A 20316-nucleotide genomic window follows, 5' to 3' on the forward strand; every position below is an offset into this window, starting at 1 on the left:
TCAGCATACAAGGTTTGGAACACATGCATCTACCTCGAACACATCTTTCATCTCACGCCGGAGCCATGGCCCGCACAACAACGGCGGCACGACGACGTGCTGCATGCTTCGAGAATGATATCAACGAACACACCATAAAGTCCACCCCATCCTTACAACTCCAACCAAATCCGAACCACCCCGCCCACCCACCTACCGACCTACCTACCTCATATACGCCTCAATCTCCCTATCCCCAACCCAATGCGTCCCGCCCGCGCACCTATACCCGCCGCTCTGCTTCAACCACCTAAACCCCGCCACACAAACCCCCATCTTCCGCAAACACACCTGCCTCTTCTCCTCCTCCCTCCTCTCCTCGCGCTTCCGCTCAATCTTCGCGAGCTCCTCATCGCGCCGCCTCTGCGCCACAACCTTCTCTATGCGCCTGCGCTCGCGCTCAGCAATCTCTTCCACGCGCCTGCGCTCGCGCTCCGCCTTCTCCGGGTCATCGCCATCGCCATCATCGCCATCATCCGGCGGTTCCTCTCCCGCGAGCGCTGCTTCTTTGTCTTCTTTTTCTTCTGCAGCTGCTTCCTTTTCCTTCTCCTCCTTGAGCGCCCTCTCCCGCTCCTCCATGCGCCGGTACTCGCGCTCGTCCGCCTCGGCCTGCGCCTTGTCTCGCCGCAGCTGCTCCCAGACGGCGTCGCTGACGCCCGCGTCGCGAGCCTCGGCGGCCACGTCCTGATCCGCGGCAGCTTCGAGAGGGGCGGGAGGAGGAGAAGGAGGAGTGGGGGGAGGAGTCATGTGTTTCTGCTGCGCAGCCTTGGCCGCGGCGGTGCTCGCTCTCGACGGCAACGACGTGCTTGGTGGGTCGAGAGTCGCTGGGGTAGGAGGGGGATGAGACGCGGTCTGTCGGCGTCGCTGTTGCTGTTGCTGCGACGACGACGACGACGACGACGACGACAACCCCCTGTTCTCGCGCTCGCGCAGCATCCGCTCCACCTCCTCCACGACGCAGCGCTCGTCGAGGACCGCATTCGAACCCATCGACCGCACCGCCCGGCCGAAGACGTTCTTCGCGAGCGTCTTGACGTCGCGGGCGCTGGCCCAGCTGGGCAGGGCCGCGAGGGCCGCGAACAGGGCCAGCAGGCGCTCGCGCAGCGGCGGCGACGGGGGGTCCAGCAAGGGGGCGAAGTCGATGGCGCTCATCGTCTTCTTCTTTTTCCCCTTGCTGCTCTGGAGCAGCGACTGCGTGAAGAGGTCGAGGCACTCGTCGGGCCGCAGCGCGCGGAACGACACCGTCTCGGGGAAGCGCGAGGTGAGGCCCGGGTTGACCTGCATGAGGCGGTTGATGTCGGCGTCGTAGCCGGCGAGGATGACGACGAGGCGGCCGGCGAAGCGGGGCTTGGTGATGCAGTCGACCATCTCGTCCATGGCCTCGGCCGCGAAGTGGCCCTCGGCGAGCCGGTACGCCTCGTCGATGAACAGCACCTTGCCGAGCGCGCGCTCGAACAGCTTCTGCGTCTTGGGCCCCGTCTGGCCGACGTACGAGCCGACGAGGTCGGTGACGGAGCACTCGAGCACCTCGGCCGTGGACAGGAAGCCCATGTCGTAGTAGACCTTGCCCATGCGGCGCGCCGTCGACGTCTTGCCCGTGCCGGGCGGCCCGCGGAACAGGAAGGAGAAGGGGATGTGCTCCGTGGGATCCATGTCCAGCGCGCGCATGTTGGCGACGGTGGTCTGGTAGCCTTGCAGCTGGTTGACGATGTCGTCGCAGCCGACGACGCCTTCGAAGAGCTTCGCGACGTTGGTAGTGGCCTTTTGGCCGCGGTCGAAGTCCGGGTCGAAATCTTGCGCTTCGAACGAGGCGGGTCCGGACGCCGCCGCTTGCCTGCCCTTGGTCGAAATCCGTTGCTGGTGCTTGAGCTTGGCGGCGTTGAGCAGGATGTCAATCTCGCCGGCATTGCCAAAGTGCGGCCTGTTGCGTGCGCGGCTGAGCATGTCCAACGCCGTCTTCTTAGCCTGGACGCTGGCCGTGAAGCCTTGTTGCTTCAGCTTCAGATCGAAGATGGCTTCCAGCTCTGCCGCGGAGAAGTCTTCGAACGTAAAGGCAGAGTCGAGGGGAAATCGCCGGGTGAGACCTGGATTGACATTTTGGAACATGTCCTCCATTTGCTCTTTGTAACCCAGGAGCAGTACACAACGGTCATCCCCAGGCACACTCTGGACTTCAGCAACGATGGTGTCGATGACCGAGGTCTTGTACGGATCAGCTGCGCCGCCCGTGTTTCCCCCGTAGAGGCCGTATGCTTCGTCGATGACCAAAACCTTCCCGACCGTTGCAGCCAAGATACCTTTGGTGTTGGCCTCGGATGCTCCGATGACGCTGCCGACGAAGTCCGCAGGCGTCTTTACGACCACTTGAATGTCACCATCGTTAGCGTGTCACACAAGGAGAAGAGGGACCAACACAAAGCTCACCTTCACCGCTCGAAAGAAGACCGATATCAGCAAGAATCTGCCCATAGAGCTTCGCAACGGTGGTTTTTCCCGTCCCAGGATTCCCAAGAAAGACCTTGTTCAGAGTGAAATCAACCAGCGGTTCCTCATCGAGTTCGCGGGAATAGTTGTACTGGATGCTGTCAAAGAGGGCCTTGACCGAATTCTTGACAGAGGAGAGGCCGATGAGCTGCTGAAGTTTGTTCCAGGACGCGTTGTCCTTGAGCACATCGGTAGGCTCCGGACCCAGTAGGTCTTCCTGAGTTAGCAACAAGTCATCAGGCGTGTTGCCCGCTTTCCGCTCGCGCCGTAGCCGCCTCGCCTGGCGATCCGTCATCCCGGCCAGCGCATTCTCAACCGCTCGTGCGTTCCCGAAGCCGTCGCGCCCTCTGCCGCGGCCGATGCGACGAGCGACGATACGAGCGTAGAGTCCGTCAACACCGAGCTCGACTTTCATGCGGCCCCCGTACCGCTTGCCCAGGCCGTACTTCAGAATCTCTAGTAGCTCCGCATCTTCATAGTCTTTGAACTGCATTTCGCGGGGAAAGCGGCTGGGGATGCCAGGATTGTGCGCGAAGAAGGCTTCCATCTGCTTGTTGTAGCCAGCCAGGATGAAAACGATTTTGCCGGTGAGGTTTTCCACCTCAGCCAGGAGGAAATCGAGAACTTGCGATCCGCCTGCGCTGGAGCCGGAAACAAGCTGGTATGCTTCGTCGATGAACATGGCGCCGCCGTCGTTATTCAGGATCTCCTCTATGTGCTTCTTGCATCCAGAAACGCCATCGTTTGCGAGCCGTGAACCTGTAGTTTCCACGAAGAAATTCCCTGGCAGCGCCCCCACTGACGCAAGGAACTTCGCGTAGAGGCGAGCCACGGTCGTCTTTCCTGCAGAACAGTTAATTTGCCAATCGAGAATGATTAATGTGGAAATTCACGAACCTGTGCCGGGGTTACCTAGTAACGCAGCACCGAAGCGCTCTTTTTTCATGTCAAGGTCCTGGCGGACGGCAACGTCAATCTTTCCCTTGATGGAGAGGAACTGGTCCTTGACGTTCTCCAAACCGATCATCTTCATCAAGTCATCCAGAGCTGCATTTGAAGCACCTTCAAATTTCTTCTGATCCTCCCATTCCTGTGCTGCACAAGAATCGGGCAGCTTCCAAGTCCCTTTTCCTTCCCGCTTATGGTTGTCTGCGCGTCTTACGGGGTCTTCTGGCGTAGACTCGGTAGGTTTCGGCTTCGGTAGAGAAGGAGTTTGTGGTGGCTTCGATAGGCTCTCGGTTTGAGGCTTCGAGGTGGTATGCGTGCTCGCGCTTTGCCGACTACCCGCCTGCCTAAGCTCAGCAAGATCTCTTCGATGTTGGCGGAGGACCCTGTCTCGCTCTTGCTGCTCGGAGTCATCTCGACGTAACCTGCGCTCGTAATCGAGCTGATCTTGGATTTCGGCAAGCTCCTTCGCGTAAGCTCTTTGCTTGGCTTTCCGCCTTTCTTCGATATCAAGATCTCTTTGGAGCTTCTTCGCCTTATCTCGCGCCTCGTCATCACAGGCTCGACAGAAGGAAGGGCGACCAGCGAAGCAACGCCAGGAGAGCTTGTGCTTTTGAGGGCACATATCGCTCATGACGACACGGCAATTGATCTTCGAGTGATCGGAGAGTTGATGGCATCTCGAAGGACAAGCGTGAAGTCCGCAATTCAATTTCGCTCCGCTGAGGAAATGTCAACAGAGCTCACAATTGTAGGAGGCATGGATTCCTCGAAAAAATAAAAACTAACGCGGGTGAAGGGCGATCTTCAAGGAATGACGTACCAAGGAGCAGAACATCCGCCATCGGGACAATGTTCATTAAAGTCAGTCTTCTGCTTCAAAATCATCTTCTTGCCTGGATGCTGTTGGCACTTGACGGGTAGTCCCTCGTAGATGTGCCCTTTCTTACTCAGGTAATCCATAAAAGGGCCCCACGTAGCTTTCCCCTTCCTACTCTGCTGAAAGGTTTCGGAGTTTCCAATGATAACGAGACCGATGCGTGCACGAGACAACAGGACATTGAGCCTCTCCGGAGATGACATGAAGCCGATGTCTCCCGCCGAGTTTCCTCGGGTAAGTGACACAATGACAATGTCGCTTTCCTCCCCCTGGTAGTTGTCTGAAATCCTTGTCAGCCGGGCTCATACCATGGGCACGATTGCCAAGATCTTACCTATAGTGGATATCTTGATTCGGCGCTTGTTCTGGTTTGCAGTAGCCGGAGACAATAGTCCCGCCTTGACGAGATCAAATGAATCTGGATCGTTCAAGACCGGATCGTTCTCCTCGCTCAAGCGCTGTCGCAGGAGGCTCAGCTGACCCAGATACGGCGTCAAAACCACCTGGTCCGAAGTGCCATATCCCTGTTGCGCCAGGTACCGCACGATTTGGAGGACCATTTCCGCCTCGAACAAGTTTTTCTTGCTAACGCCGGAGCCTTGGTCACGACGGTCTGCGATAGCGTCCTCGGAAAACTCGGAGTAATGATGATTGAAAAAGACGACTCGATCTTGCATGCCTCGGAGTGATGGCTTGTTCTGCGTCTTCGGTGCGTCCCGAAGATTTGGGTACGTGAGATGCCGCACAAGAGCAGAGATCTCGGGGCACATGCGGTGCTGCTCGGCCAAGGTCGTATGAGGAAACCTTGCGAGAATGAGGCGTTCAAAAAGAGAGCGGTTCAGATCATAGCCGTTGCCTTTCTCCACAGTGAGCTCGTAGTTGTTGACTTTGGGGCGTAGCTGCTGATGGTCGCCAATAAGGATTAGCTGCTTCGTTTGTGGGGTCATTGCCGTCAGGACGTGGCTTTCAAGAATCTCTCCAGCTTCTTCCACCAAGATGATGTCAGGGGAGGCATTTTGTAGTAGCTGGGTATACTTGGCGGCTGCTGTTGTCGTACATGCAATGATACGCTTTTCACGAAGGATTTGGAGCTTTTGTTGATCGAGTGTGGACTGAAGTTGCCGCTGGGAAGCATCGAGAGCCTCCACCAAGCTTGAGATGCTTGCAACTCTCTCTTCAAGAAGGTGTTGCGTCCATTTATTGTTAATCTCTTGTCGCTCCGTAGGGCTGAGTCCCCAAATCTCGGAATGAGCGGGAGCGATGGTATCCTTGAAGACCCCAGGATCCTCTCCTCTGCGCCATCGATCGTAAAGGTATGTCTCGTCCACGGCATGCCCGCTTTCGTCGACGACCTTAAAGTCGTCTTCGCTTTCTGGGAGCTGGAAAGCGTCGAAGAAGCTTGAATGGTCATCAGAAAATTCCAAATACTCCATGATTTCGGTCTTCTTGAGACTAAAGTTCACGTAAGAGGCGACAAGGTCCTTCAGATTCCTCTCGGAACTGTCCACTTCGTCATTCAACTTGCGGATAACGTTCCAGGTGTCTTGACTACGTCGGTAGCCGCTTGTCTGCTGGAACAAGCTGAGGTGTTCTGTCCTCGGGCGAGACTGCGCTCCCAAGCGCACCATGCTGCTGCCCGGAATGCCAGTGTCAAGAAGATCTTCCAAGAATTGGTCGAGGGCATGGTTCGTGTAGCAGATGACCATGATCTTTTGTGAAGTGTGATCGTGGAAGGCCTTCGCGAGAAGGGCGCCGATAAAAGACTTTCCAGTACCTGGTAAGGTCAACCAAATAATTCAACAACATGTGCTGAAATTCCTGTAAACTCACCTGGTGGTCCTTGGATCAGACTGACAGCTTGTCTCAGACCTGCGAGTAGTGATGCTGTTTGGGAACGGTCAAGATCTACAGGCATCGGCAGTGTCAGGATACGATCTAGTCCTCCGCCCTCTGCATCCTCGACATAATCAGCAACATTCGTAGGGCAGATCTGTGATGATCTGCATGGAGCACCTGTCTCTCTTCCATCCAGGGAGAGAAGCTCCTCAGCAAGAGGAAGCTCGACTTTCGCCTGCAGGCACTGCAAGACAGGTTCGTACGCGAACATTGCTGTGTCGACGAGTACAAAGTCAACATTTTTGGACACCTTCAGAGTCAACAGTGCCCTTTCCAGGGCCCTGGTATCGGGGATGCGCAAAGTGACGGCGGGGGGATCTTGAAGAAGCTTCTCCTCGACTCTCTCTAATGTGGCAAATGCAACCACCTGGTTGTTTTCCAGCATGCATCCAAAGGATTGGTGCTTCAAGAACTTGCGATCTTCTTTGAGAAAGCTCTTGCGATTCTTGTGGGGAAGGTCGGTTAGTCGCTCCAGCCCGGAAGTGCACGTCACGGTGATGGAGAAGGCCTGGCGGCGCTTCTCAGCTCCACAATGAAAGCCGGCAAGCAACAGTCCACGTAGCCTGAGATTCTTGCGCCTTCCTTTCTTCGACTGCGAAATCTTCAGATCTTCTCGAAGCTCGGCAAGCATGTCCTCCCGCAGAAGCCTGAATTGATTGTCGAGATGTACGCCGGCTCGTTCCTCGGGCTGCGCCTCATGCACAGCATCCGCCCGACGATAGAATGGTCTCTCTGTTGAAACAAGCTCGTGCTCGGTGGGATAGATGGCAATCTTGCGGAAGTCTGAGAAGTCGTTGTCATGGCGTCCGCCGGGGCCAGAAATAGCAGAGACCGAAGGAAAGGCAACTGATCGGGTGCGAAGGACATGTTTGATGCGGTAGCCGAGAGTACGTAGGTCGCTGTTGTCCGACTTGGTAAAGCGTTCGGTCGCAACTGCATGCTCGGCGACGTCTTCGGTATTGAGAGGGGCATTCGAGCCCCAAGACAAAATTTCCAACAGAAGCCATGCAAAGCTCTGTTCCGATTGCGGGATTAGACGTCGTCCATCGAAGGCCTCGACCATGGCATTCCACAGAGAAGGTGGATCCACGACGAGGATGAGAAGTCTTCTCAGAAAGTCTCCGTTGCACAGTTGCTTCACAAGCGGATCGCTCAGGTATGACAACAGATGGTGCAATTCGTTATTGATGAAAGCATCCGAAATATTGAATCGCAAACCTGCACGGAGTGCATCGGAGGCTGCATCGCTTGCGACGAGCCTTTCAACGCAGGCCGAGTGGTCGGGCTGATCGCAGATTGCTTCGACCAGGAGGCATGCGTCGCGGGCTGTGTTGACCGCTCGCTTGCCCTTGACCACGGAATTGAAAAAGCTGGCCAAGCGGGCAGTACGCACATGGGCCGGGGCTGCAGGAGCCACCATAATGGATCGAAGTATGCTTTGGGTAGACCTTTGACTTGAAACTGATGGATCTTTGATTGCGTGGATAGAGTTGTTGAGGTGGAAGGTTTATAAGGCTTGCGAGGTGGGGTTGTCGGAGACTGTGGGCAAGGCTGGTGATACAAACGCACATGCGCCGCTGAAGGCTACCGCACGAGAGTAGGCGGTGACTGCATAAAGCGGGGCCAATGGATTTGTCAGTCAACAAACAAGGGTTGCGGTAGGCAACTATCCAAACGAGCTTGAATGAATGAAGTCGCATGAGGGGAAGTACTCAGCCTTGCAGCGGCGAAAGGCACAGCCTCCTGCACAAGCGCCCATTTTATTTGCTTGAGATATGATGCATGATTGGTCTTTCGGATCTGGATTGTCTACGTCGCACCAGGCGACAAGGCAGACAACCGATGTGCTGCCTTCTGCTGTGCCCCACCTTTGCCGCTCAGAGGACGACACGAACATCAAAACAAATACGACTCTCCAGACGCTTCAATCCCCAAGCGACTGACCATGGAGTACCGACGCGGAACGTGGCGTGGCCGAAACCGTGGTCGCGGCCGAGGTTCCTGGAGGAGTGACGGCTTCAGCAAGGCGGCGACATGCCAACAGCCTCGAACGCCATCCCCGCCGGTTGGAGAGGTCCTGAAAGAAGTGAGGATGAAAGATTTGGTTGCGTCACCAGCAAAGGAAAGCAACGTTCCAGTCATCAGCAACTGCGAGTTCCTTGGCTCGTACAACTGGATGGGTAGTATCGAGAGGCCGGCAATGCTTATTCCAGGTACGCAATCCGCCCACGAATGCATCCTCGGCTAACCAGGACATACAGGAGGGCCGCCGAGGTGGACGCCTCGTGAGGCTCCGACACAGCTGGTGGAGGATTCTGGCGTGTTCTATCGCGACGAGAATGCCGTAAGACAGCCGGAGCATCCCATGGAACCAGCAGTACGCGCTTTCGCGGCACACAACATGGCAGCTCGCGCTCAAGACGTGGATATCTTTGCATGCGGTAGCACACTCGGGAACCTCGTTCGTTTCGTTCGCAAGGTCGACAGGCCTTTTCGGTTCACGGTCGAGGCGGTGGGAGACACGGTCTTCTTCGTCAGGAAGGAGAAGTCTCCCAGCGAAACAATTGAGGGAGTGCGGGGCTACGGACATAGTTTCCCAGAGGCGTACACGACGTGGGATGAGAGTTGCGCAGGATCAAAGTCGCACCAGCGTCTCATCGGCTACGACTTTGCGGGACTGAATTGCGTTGTGCGGTTTGAGGGCGACGGATACCTCAAGCACCTCGACCCGGATCCCAGGAGTGGAGCGGCCACGGTTGGCACGGCGCCGTCGACAACCAAGCTGGACATGCGGTACGGAGGATACATGGTGAGTCAAGATGCTGTCTTCGACCTGAAAACTCGGTCGGTCAAGAGGATGGACCATGACGTGCTGGGCGAAGAGATTCCACGCCTCTGGGTGGCACAGATAGCGAATTTCGTACTGGCGTACCACAATCGCGGCGTGTTTGAGGAGATTCGCGTCCAGAACGTGCGCAGAGATGTCGACAAGTGGGAGAGCGAGAACGAAGAGACTCTCGGTCAGCTTGCGAAGCTTATCCGGGAAATCGCAACCATGGCGAAGAGCAGGACAGATGGGCGGCTAGAGGTATGCCGCAAAGCCGTGGATGTGCTGGAGATTCGAGAGCAATGTGCAGGCACTCCAGGAGCGCTTCCCGATGACTTGAAGGCATGGTGGACTGATGACCGAAACAATCATGAGGACGAGTCGAGCGACGACGACGACGACGACGACGACGACGTTGAAGATCGATACTTCTCAGCCAACTCGGACTTGGGTGACGGCGGAGTGCTGCTTGGTAGCGACGACGAATCCGAGCCGGACTACACGGCGTGCTCAGCGGAGGACTGTGGCTACTGTGGACACTGTCGCTATTGATGGATGCCAAGGTTGGAAGGGTTCGAGGGCCATGTTGAGATGGCAGCGAAGGGGTGTTGGTCGGGTAGGTTGGCTGCGGAGCGTAGTTTGAATCTGGCTGTGTGCGTCTCGGGTGCGCTAGCCCTGAACAAGCTCCGCCAATCAATGACCGCTTGACTTTTCCGGCGCCTTCTCTTTGCTCTCAAATTAAAAAAAAAAAAGATGAAAGGATGGGAAAAGAAGCAAAAGATTGAAATTGCTAGCTCTAGTTCGCCCGAAATGTTAAACAACCCATCCCCCCTCCCCTACGTGACCCAGAAAACACTGCAGTGTTTCCGATGTTTGCAGGACCCTCGCAAATATTCATTCCAAGACAAAGCTGGTCCCCAAGTTGGCCTTGGCCTCTTCCAAAAGCCTGACCGCCCGTTGCCTCTCATAGCTGTCGTACCCGGCATATGCCTTCGCCTGCTCAAGCGCCCTCTCAATCTCCATCAGGTTTCCCGATAGCTCCTCATGCCCCAAGAGGAACTCGACAACGTCCCCGCCCGTTCGAGTCCCTGCTGCCATGGAAAGCGGCGTGAGCCCGTACTTGTTGGGTGGTGGCGCTGCGCATACTCGGCCAGTGGACATCAGCAACTGACACGCCGCCAACATGGCTCGGCGTGCCGCCTCGAAGAGCGGCGTTTCCCCAATCTTGTTCGGAACGTCCGGATCAGTCCGCTCGCCATGCGCAAGCAGAGTTTCAACAGCCTCCGTGCTACCGCCCTCAATCGCCATGTGTAGAGCCGTACTCCCAGTGCCCACGTCCTTTCGGTTGATCTTGGTACGCTCGTCCTGCAGAAGTCTGCACATGAGATCGACTGCACCGACTTTGGCCGCTGCGTGCAACGGACTCTCTTGGTCAAGCGCAGGATCGGGGTCGATGGACCCAGAAGCCAATAACTGGCTGGCAAACTCGGTGTAGCGTATGGAGAGTGCGACCGCGAATGTCAGATTGGCGTCATCGGTGGTCGCCTGAAGTACTGAGAGAACCAGCTTTTCGTATCCACGATCTGCTGCCGTCTTTATAGATTTCTTGCCTGAGCTCGATTGGAGATCGGGGAGGAATCCGGATTCAAGAAGCAAATCGACCGCCCATTTCTCCCCCAGTCTGACTGCTAGCAACAATGGACTCTCCCCGGCCAGTCTGCGAGGAATGTCAACTTTGCTCATCTGGAGCAACGTCGACAGCACTCTTTGGTCGTTGCAGGTGACGCAAGCATGCAGAGGAGTCTTCTCGTCCTCGTTGGCAGCTGATGAATCAACACCAACCGCAAGTAACTCTTGCACAATATCCATGTTGTCTGCGTCATTTGCCGATACTGCGTGAAAAAGCGGAGTCATGCCGGTAAGGTCTCTAGAATCCACGGCCAAGCCTGAGTTAAGGGCGCACTGGAGGAGTGCCAGATCGTTCTCGCGGACGGCGTAGTGCACGAGAGTGCCCCCACGTGCATAAGTCTCACGCTGACCGGCCCCAGCCGCGAGCAGAGCGAAGACGATATCCATGTCTCCGTGTTCGAGAGCGAGTGACATTGGAGTCTGCTGCTCGCTATTCTTGTTGTCTGGATCTAATCCCATGGCCGCAAATTGCCGGATCAGCCCCACATCCTGTCTTTCCACGGCAATGTGGAATGGCGTTGTAGAAGAGTGAATTGGCCCGATGAACTCCTTCTCGACTCCTTCCAGAGCCAAAAGTTGCTGAACAATCTCATCCTGGCTCCGTTCGAACGCATAGTACAATGGCCTCCGACTATAAGCGTCTTCTGGATCAAGGAGTTTCGTCTGTTGCAACTTCCGGCGAGTTGAGAATGGCATTGAATGCGCTTGTGATGCCAATTTCGCAGATCAAATGTATCAGCCTCGAGCCCTCGACAGGCCAATCAAACCGCCATTCGTTGTTCAGGAAGTCGATCACATCAGCCATTTGGGCCAGTTTCTCAACCATCTCTCCGTCGTTAGGCCAGCAAAAGTCCTGGAGAAGGTCAACCTGAGCAAGTCCACTGGCCTCGACCTGTGCAATGTGCCATGGCAAAGAAAAAATGGCGTAGCGTAAAAGCGGAAATCTTGTCTCCAAGTCTTGTTCGGCTTGGAAGCCTTCCTCTCGCGATTGTTGCCGTGGGAAATCAGGATACGGATATGCCATGATCTCCTGCAGTTTAAGGTACCTGATACAGGACCGAGATATATCGAAATGTCCGTGACCTCTGATATGTCTGTCAGAAGATCCTTCGTATCTTGGTAGCCCACTCTGGAGCTTCCGAAAACCATCTTCGAGTAGGTAGTCGGTGACCGACTCATGAATAAACTGCGCTCGGTTGTTGATGATCTGTGCGAGTCCTCTCGAAAAATTGATTACCTTGACCTCCAGTTGTCGTGCGTCATCCGCAAATTGATCTCCATTCTGATATTCGGCAACGGATTTGTGGGGCATTGCTGCATCTATCGCTAATGCATGCTGCAGTTGATGTGCTGACAAAGGGTTGCGTGAGAAGCAAAGCCATTGAAAGAGCTTCAGAGTATGTGCGCGATCCTCGGCCGAGGAGAAGGTGCTCAGGAGCTTACCATACAGCTGATGCAGCTCTGGCGGTATTTCGTCGATGCGTCTCTTTATGACCTGAACCCGTTCTCCGCCCATATGCAGTTGCATGACTTGTGATGCAACCAACACTGCCCATTGAAAAACCCCGCGCGCTTTCTGAGAGATTTTCTCAACGAGCTCATCTTTTGCTTCGGTAGAGAGGTCCTCTGGCAGATGCGTTGACACTACAGAGTGGATGTCGAGAGAATTCTCTTCTTCAACCCAGATTGTGAAGTTGGTGCACAGATTGAGCCTTGGATAACGTCTACATGCGAAGCAGATTTTGAGACTGCCGCCGACGCTGCTGGCTTGTGCAAGGAGGTCTTTTGCGTAGGCGACAAGTCGAATTGCTGCTTCTTTCCCGCACTCGTCCAACGCATCCACGCAGACAGTGATCGGCCGTTCTCGTGACAGCTTTGGAAGCTTCTCCTTGATGAATTGGTGGAGCTCTCCTTCACCCCAGTTCCAGTCTTTGCCCGGTCTTCCCATTTGATCGCATCGTTCTTGGAACGTTTTTGTGAGTTCGGAAAGAAGACCCGGTGCCTTTGCAAGCAGCTGATTCAATAAAGACCGGTACAAGCCGATTACTGATTTCTGAATTGAAGCTCCGCGGCCATGGAAAAAGAAAGATATGACGAGATGTGAGGTGACTCGCGATCTCGCTTTGACGTCATCAACAATGAACTTCATGGCCGTCGACTTGCCAACACCAGGGTTTCCCTGGATCCAGAGCAACCCTTGGCGCTTTGCAAGCCACTCCAGATAGTCGTGGTGAGTGAGAAGCCATCTGCATGTGCCGTTGAGCTTTGCAGTCAGGACTTCATCCTGGCGCTGCAGCTGTTCTGCGAAAGCAAGCGATTCCAAACACGCTATTGAAAAGTCAGTAGCTGCCATAGTAATGATTAATGAGATGAAGCCCAAGTCAATGGATGGCACGGGAGAATCTTTAGATATCTCACCTTGATGTTGATAAGGACGTTCTGTGTTATTGGCAAGATCTACAAATATGCGTTAGCAGAGAGTCTTCCTCTTGACAGCAAGTTTCGAGAATCAAGACTCATACCAGGTGTAGCTGCATTGTGTCGGGCGTGTACAATGGTCTGCGCCTCGTGATCAAGCTCCCGCAGTCTACTCAAAACTGCTTGGTAGTCGATGCTGTCTCGACTGGTGAACTTGACAATTGCGGAATGGCTCTGATTGATGGCGTAGATGAAGGGTTCTTTTTTCTCTGCCGGGAATCGGCCATGAATAGCTGACTCTGTGCAGACTAAGACGGCAGGAGGCCCCTTCATGGCCCACTTTCCATCGCTCTGTTGGGAATATAGTGTTAGTTTGTCGAGTTTCCGCTGGAGGATCTGAACGCTTTCCGTACCTTTTTTGCGGTGGGTGACCGCATTGTCTCGAAAAATGAGTACACTTTTGAATCAGTCCAAGGAAATGCAAACGGAAATTGCTCGCTCTGGCATCGAAGTACTTCAGAATTTTCCTCAAGCGTACGAAGTAATGCCTCATTGGGGTTGTGTTTGGCCATGGGCAGTAAGGATTCAATAGCCATTCCTTTTCTGGGAACCCCAAAAAGAAGGACCCCGACGATGGATCGCAAATTTGTAATGTCGAATCCATGTGCGTTTTTATCTGCCATTTGGATTATGGCCTGTAGGAAAGATCAGTACCTCTTTTGCAAGTTACACGAAGGCTGAGTTGTACCTCTTTCGCAACAAGACCACCCAAGCTGTGACAAACGAGCACCAAAGGCCGCTCTAGGCTAGAATTCTGTTGCGAATTAATTTCCAGTCATACTTTGAGACGAAGAAACCGGAGAATGTTACCCGCGGACTATTCCTGATACAGCGCAACGCTTCTCGAAACTTCATACCGAGGTGAGAGATAGACTGGAAAGATTGACTATCCAGAATAGAAGTGTCGTACCCGTACGTGAATATACGCGCACGGGGAAGGTCCACTGGCAGAGCGTCTCTAATCCACATGAATGAGCCATTCCGCTCTTTGAAGGACCCAAAGGCATGGCCATTGAGGCCAGAAAGGGCGATAACGCTGTTGGAGTAAGTGACTGTGCAATGACAAGCTTCTGTTCATCTGTTCAACTCACTCAATCGAATAACTTGAGTCCTCTCGGTTGTGATAAGGGGTGATGTCCAGGAAATGAGTGTCGAAAGTAAGATTGACATTACCATCCCAGGCAACCTCGGTCCGCTCAATTCTCCATTCGTTCCCCTTCTGACCTTGGCTGGCTGCCACGGAAAGAAGCTCTGGGATCTTTTGGAAGGATATTGTAGCAACAAGCTCCTCGGGACTAATCGGATTCGATGCGATAGACGCAATGTGAAGAAGATTGGAGCAATTGAGATGTAGTACACGGCTGAGGACGTCGTGTAGAACTGCTTCCTTCATGCACCAATAAGGAACGTGTCGAACCCGGAAGGTCTTCGGCTGTCCTGATGACTTAACGATGGGAAGATCAGGACAAGAAAGACGTGGTGACTTGGGCGTAACGTTGTCGTCCGAGTCGTCCCGGTGACGCTTTACACCGCTACTGCCAGACACCTGGAGCGTACTTTCCATGGCTGCCTGGAGCCTTGAAGGAATGGACTTTGTCTACCTGATCGTTTGTAAGTTGATTAGTAGCACGGGCTGGACACCGCCGCGAAGAGGAACGTCAAGCTCGCGATCTCATGGTGTACATGAACCTCGACGAGGAAGCTGTATCATCTCCCAGAAGAACTCTGAACTAGTTTGTTAATTTGTTCCGCCGTCGAAGTAGGCCGGGCGAAGAATTGTTTGCGTGGTCGTGTTCAAGAGTAGTTGAGGAGCAAGGCTGCAGCCGCGGGGTCCACAGCCTCATCTGCCGCATATCACGTGCGTTCTAAAAATAGATAGCCTGCATGCTGGAGGTACATCCGATCTTTTCGTCACACCGTTCTCTGCCTCTTCGAAACCTCCCCATATGTTCTCACCCACCACGCCGTATCGAGCCCACCATACCCTCCACGGTGTCCAATCTGATACTGCACTGGTCGCAACGCATCGCCCAGTTGATACCCGCTGCTCCTGAAGTAATCCTGCATCTTCCCCATCCGAACCGGGTTGTCCGACGGCGGCGCGTCGCCTTCGTATGTCGACGGGGTAGTGATATCCGTCAGTGCCACACTGGAGCGTCTACTACTGCTCGTCTCAGACCCGCAAGACTCATAAGAGGCGGTGGATGAAGAAGACGAAGATAGCCGCGGAGAAGTCCCGGAACTGGCGTAAGAAATGGAAGAGAAAGCAGACGAAGAAGAAACAACAGACTGCCGCTTCCGCGAAGCGGACGACGACGACCGCCGCGCTCTCGGCGGCGGATCCGTCTGCACGCCCGCATCGACGTACGCTGGCCGCGGCGGCTCGGGTTCGGGCTCGGGCTCCGCCTCCGCCTCCACCGGCGGCACCATCTTCACCTGCGTGCCCGCCGTCGCATACGGCAGGCGTTCTGTCGCCGGCTGCACAGCACCAGCACCAGCACCAGCACCGTGGCACCCGCACCGACAGCACGCCGCCGGGCCCGGCCCCTGATTCTGACCCTGTTCCTGCACTTCCCCTATCACGACCGCCGGCGGGGGCGGCAACGACCCGCGTCTCGCGCTACTGTCGCTGCGAAGGCCTCCCTCGGGCACACGCAGCAACTCCCCCTCCCCGAACGCGATGCTCTTGGGCCGTCTCTGTCTCTCCCAGTCCATGTTCCTGCGGGCGAGGCCGAACGGTCTCGGCGTTGGTGTCGTCACCGGTCTCAAGCCACCTCCGCTCAGTCTCTGCCCGGCAGGAGCAGCAGAAGCAGCATCACTGCCTCCACGTCTTCGTCGACCGCCCCATGGGAGCTCATTGATCGGACTGACCGCCGCCGACGGCGCGGCGTGTTGGCTGAGGCGGAATACGGGCGGGGCGACCATGGACATTGTCCTGGGCCTGCGTCGAGAGGCGGATGGGGTGTGATCGAGTTGTTTGGTGCTGGTGGAGGCCGGTGAGGGAGAGCGTCGGTCGGTGGATGGTTGCGGAGATGTCGTGCGGTGCGGTGTTGTCGATGAGGAGGAGGAGCTGCTGCTGGTGGCTTTGCGCTCGATCTTGCCGTCGCGGTCGGCGGCGAAGAAATCGTCGCCGTGGCCGAGGACGACTTGGAGCGTGGCGAAGTCGCGTGTCGCCTTGTCGTTGTCTTCGGGGAAGAGCCATTGTTGTAGGAGAGTAGGGAGGCCGGAGCTTTCTGAGTGAGGATGTCAGTATGGGTAGTTGGTGGGGTGTGGATAGAAATGGTCGACGACGAGACTGTCGGAAAGAAATGGTAGGTAATGGAAGCTTGCTGACCTTGCCTGTATTCGCCCGAACGCGTCTTCCAGCAGATGTAGTAACGCCCGAAGGACCCCAGTGCTGCGACAACTAGCTCTGTCATACCATCCGGGCTGCTTGAGTCCGAGCCAATCGCGCTCAAGCGCTCGTAAAAACTACTTGACATTATCTTTATAGCAGTAGCAATTCACAGAATGCTACTTTATGTCGGGCCGGGAGGGACTATAGAGGGGGTGGAGCCAAGGGGGATACTCGTCAACGAGTTCCGAAAGACATCCATTTCGAAGCGAGACAAAAGCGAAGGGGAGTACAGCTGCTGCGAAGTGTTTAACTCTCTGCCGACGTGCATGTAATCAACTCTGGGCGCTGGATAAGCGGCACTGTGCTGCGTCTGAGGCTGGCGGTGAGACGGTGTCGAGCAGAAATGCATAGAGCAACTCAGGTGATGGTCAGCCTGAGTTTCAAAATTCCCCAGGCGCTCCGTCAGATGAAGCGCGAACTGTCAAGGAATGGCGGGTGATCGCCCAATAGAGCAACGTGGTTGCGGGGATCGGTCCCACTTGATTCGGTTGATGCCGTGTACTGTGTAGGACTGAGTAGTCAGCCTGCTGTTGATTCAGGAAAGTCAAAAGGAGATGCGAGTCAGATAAAATATAGCTCGATAAGAGTGACACTTTGCTCAGGCAAAGAAAAATCAGGGATTTTTCCGATCGCATAGCAAACAAGACGGTCGCCTACCAAAACATACACGGAGATTGGAAATCGAGTAAGGTGATATTTAGAGAGGAAATTAAGATGCGGATGCAATTATCAGCTTACTCGTCCTCAACATGTGGCTTTTTGTACTTTTGCCATAGAAGCGGAGGGGCGCCTACGGCATCATTTTGTCTGAAGACGGCTTCTACAGCGGCAATCTCATCATCACCCTGGACAGAGCTGTCTGGAGTGGCATGGAAAACGGCCGAATCATCTTTCACAGACTTTGAGATCTCGTGCGTTGACCATATGGATGCCCCGCAATTTGTATCTGTGGGAGTGGTGGCTGTTTCCTCTGCATGATCTGCGAGTGCGTCTGAATCCGCCCCGGTGCTGATCTTGAGCCCTGCCAAATCTGTTTCGCCAACGTGATTTTGGGAGACATTGCCAGAATGCTTCCTGTTGTCGCTTTGGTGTTGTGTCGCGCAGGCATCCAGCGCGTGCTCTGTATCTGGCGGGACCTGAGGGGAAACTGCAGGTGTACCATCATAAGCATCTATAACCTGAGACTCGGCATCGGCATCTTCCTCCAGAGTTTGCTGTACGGGCTGTTCTGTTCTTTCGAAATCCAGTTGCGTCTCTTGTTGTGGAGCGAATTCCTGCTGTTGTCGATTCTGCTCCATCTGCAACCTGAACAATTCCTGTTCCCGCCTAGCCTCACGCATGACCTCGGGAGTGACTTTCTTTTCCCTCCGCTGCAGCTCAATCTCCAGCACTCTCGTCCCAAAAGGGATCTTCCCCTTCAGCCCATCATCATCTCTGTCGAAATAGATGGCCCAGACGGCTGGGTACTCCTCGACCGCGACGAAGCCCTCCCACCCCTCAAGCATCAATCGGCGATCCAGATGTGTGCAGTCAAAAGGCCCTGTTACGTGCGGCTGCGAGTCGGCGCGTACGCCGTATTTGACCTCGCCGGTGTCCTTGTCGACGTAAATCCAGTTGAGGATAGGTGCAACGTCGGTAATGGTGCTGACGAGACCCTCAAACTCGGCATCTGGGTACGGGAGGAAGTAGCCAGCGAAGGGGTGGCCGTGTTGGCGCTCATTCTCTTCCGTGTTGGGATGGTTGTCTTCAGAGGAGGTGCCAGCGTCAATGTACAGCTTGTTGTCGCGCAAGACGACCTGCCGTCCGTTGATCTCGCGACTGCGGATAGATGGCTTGACGCACGTCGCGATCAAGTTACACCGCCGGGCGCGATGCTCCTCGCGCTTTTCTTTGGATTGCGATTGACGGATCGCTTCTTGTGTGCCCATCAATGCTGGGGCAGCGTTGAGGGCCAGGAGCATGGAGAGAACCATGTTTGCGTGGCTGTGGTTGGTATTGGTGGCGACAGCGATGGAACTGGTGGTGTCATCTCCACGGACTGTTGTTGCATAATTTTCGCGTTGAGAAAACAAGTACACGTCGTTTTGCAGATCCCAGGCCCAGAAAATGACGGTGCGTAGGACCGTGACAGCGTGCAAGGGCAGGGTGTCGCGGAAGTGTCTTGGGTGTAGTCGATCTCTACCCAGGGCCACCAAGGCCAGTAAAAGTAGTAAAGAACATCGCGACGACATTTCGCTCAAGACTCCGTTTTGGACAAAGGTGCAGAAAATCGCATGATGCTCAGATCAGGCGTCAGAGGCGCCCCAAGGCGTGCGACCCTGTTCGTTTCAGAAATCCGGGGCCAGCTTCGTGGTCCAAGCTCGGTTCCTGTCAGAAGGCCGGTCGATCTGCTTCAGCCTTGCATGAGCTGCAAGACGTCACCAAAATTCCCCTTTACAGCGCGTTTGCTGGTGTGCCGTGGGCGGCCCCGTCGAACGATGCTGCCCCAGGTGGAGAATAAGGGGTTTCATGCCTGCTGAACTTAGCGAACGGAGCGTGAAAGACGCGAAGATGGCGTAAAGCCTGTATATAAAATCAATAGAGGCGGGAAGTAACGGGTCCATCAGCAAGCAGCCTTCTCTACCAACACCTCCTCCTCGTTCAAAAAGCCGGCCGGTTCCGACTTCCCATTCTAGTCCAAAGTATTCTTAATCCACAACAGCCAGCATGTCTACTACGTATGCCACACGCAGCTATAGTTCGTTGCATGTTTGACTCACCATGGTTGTTCACAGCGCCACCACCACCGCTCCCCTCAGCAACACCACCGGTCAGGCGGCCAACAGCGACACCGAGTCGGACGGCCAGGCACGCGGCGGGCGTCGCGCCCTGGCGAACACCAAGGACGGCAATCAGCAGCAGCAGCAGCAAGGCTCGATCCTGCCTTCTCTGCCGTCATCTTCCACGCTTACGCAACCTGCGGGTGAGTTTCGCCAAAGATGGCGATGATGACGCTGACGAACAAAAACAGGCCAGCTGCTCAAGGGCGCGCACGACAAGGAGGGCAACCAGAAAGAGGCGTCGTTTCTCATCGGCATCAAGCTTGACATAGAGGCCGAGGTTCACCTCACTGCGAGGGTGAGAGGTGACATCAGCATTGGCCTATACTAGTTGGCCGGCGGGGGCTCAGGAACGGAGAAGGGTGTAGGAGACGATGGCCAGGCTGCCAGAAGTAGCCATGGAGGGCAGTTGTGCGTTCTGTTCTGATGGGGGATCATCTTCAAGAGCTGGCTTGGACGCAAGAGATTAGTCGAGTTGTTGAGAGGCGCATAGCGGGCCCGTTGACAAATACCCAGAGGTTTTGAATGCTGCATTTGGCATGAGCGTGGACAGTCGAGCGGTCAAGTTCCGTGGAAAGTTATATACGAACCAGAGCCAATCGATGGTGTTGGCATGGAAGCACCGCAAACTTGCGACGTGGCATCGTCATCGCGAATCGATGGTGCACGACCATCACAGCTGACGCGACATGGTTGTTGTTGTCAATCAGAACAGGCTCAAGACGTCGATGCAGGGACTCGGATTCGCTGAGCAGCGGCAGGTGGGGGATGGTGTTGAGGCTAGGCTGATAAGCTCATGATTTAAGATTGCGGGGCGGAGATTTGGTCGAGGCTCCGGCGCTGGTTCCTGGACGCGACCCTG

At 55.2% G+C, this 20316-nt stretch overlaps 7 protein-coding genes across 7 annotated transcripts; 2 read left to right on the plus strand and 5 right to left on the minus strand.

Annotated features, from left to right (window-relative positions):
- Positions 1–204: 204 nt before the first annotated feature.
- BKCO1_450002 (aaa family atpase) lies at positions 205–7664 on the minus strand (the record flags this gene model as incomplete). Its single annotated transcript, XM_020276177.1, has 6 exons — positions 205–2402; positions 2464–3366; positions 3421–4190; positions 4292–4628; positions 4683–6122; positions 6179–7664. 6 exons carry the CDS (start codon positions 7662–7664, stop codon positions 205–207), a joined length of 7134 nt encoding a protein of 2377 aa, XP_020127973.1.
- A 525-nt stretch (positions 7665–8189) lies between these two features.
- BKCO1_450003 (geranylgeranyl pyrophosphate synthetase) lies at positions 8190–9623 on the plus strand (the record flags this gene model as incomplete). Its single annotated transcript, XM_020276188.1, has 2 exons — positions 8190–8457; positions 8506–9623. 2 exons carry the CDS (start codon positions 8190–8192, stop codon positions 9621–9623), a joined length of 1386 nt encoding a protein of 461 aa, XP_020127972.1.
- Positions 9624–9965: 342 nt separating this feature from the next.
- BKCO1_450004 (ankyrin repeat and socs box protein 2) lies at positions 9966–11219 on the minus strand (the record flags this gene model as incomplete). The annotated part of the gene is made up of 1 exon (XM_020276199.1): positions 9966–11219. The coding sequence occupies one exon, from the start codon at positions 11217–11219 to the stop codon at positions 9966–9968; it is 1254 nt and encodes a 417-aa protein (XP_020127978.1).
- A 190-nt stretch (positions 11220–11409) lies between these two features.
- On the minus strand, positions 11410–14802 carry BKCO1_450005 (ankyrin repeat protein; the record flags this gene model as incomplete). The annotated part of the gene is made up of 7 exons (XM_020276210.1): positions 11410–13088; positions 13179–13217; positions 13283–13529; positions 13592–13873; positions 13927–13992; positions 14049–14274; positions 14330–14802. The coding sequence occupies 7 exons, from the start codon at positions 14800–14802 to the stop codon at positions 11410–11412; spliced, it is 3012 nt and encodes a 1003-aa protein (XP_020127977.1).
- Positions 14803–15149: 347 nt separating this feature from the next.
- Positions 15150–16720, minus strand: BKCO1_450006 (uncharacterized protein; the record flags this gene model as incomplete). Its single annotated transcript, XM_020276221.1, has 2 exons — positions 15150–16471; positions 16660–16720. 2 exons carry the CDS (start codon positions 16718–16720, stop codon positions 15150–15152), a joined length of 1383 nt encoding a protein of 460 aa, XP_020127976.1.
- Positions 16721–17369: 649 nt separating this feature from the next.
- Positions 17370–18608, minus strand: BKCO1_450007 (uncharacterized protein; the record flags this gene model as incomplete). The annotated part of the gene is made up of 1 exon (XM_020276232.1): positions 17370–18608. One exon carries the CDS (start codon positions 18606–18608, stop codon positions 17370–17372), a length of 1239 nt encoding a protein of 412 aa, XP_020127975.1.
- Positions 18609–19395: 787 nt separating this feature from the next.
- BKCO1_450008 (uncharacterized protein) lies at positions 19396–19785 on the plus strand (the record flags this gene model as incomplete). Its single annotated transcript, XM_020276243.1, has 2 exons — positions 19396–19597; positions 19646–19785. The coding sequence occupies 2 exons, from the start codon at positions 19396–19398 to the stop codon at positions 19783–19785; spliced, it is 342 nt and encodes a 113-aa protein (XP_020127971.1).
- Positions 19786–20316: the final 531 nt, after the last annotated feature.

This window comes from Diplodia corticola, assembly GCF_001883845.1.
Source record: "Diplodia corticola strain CBS 112549 chromosome Unknown scaffold45, whole genome shotgun sequence".
NCBI lineage: Eukaryota > Fungi > Ascomycota > Dothideomycetes > Botryosphaeriales > Botryosphaeriaceae > Diplodia > Diplodia corticola.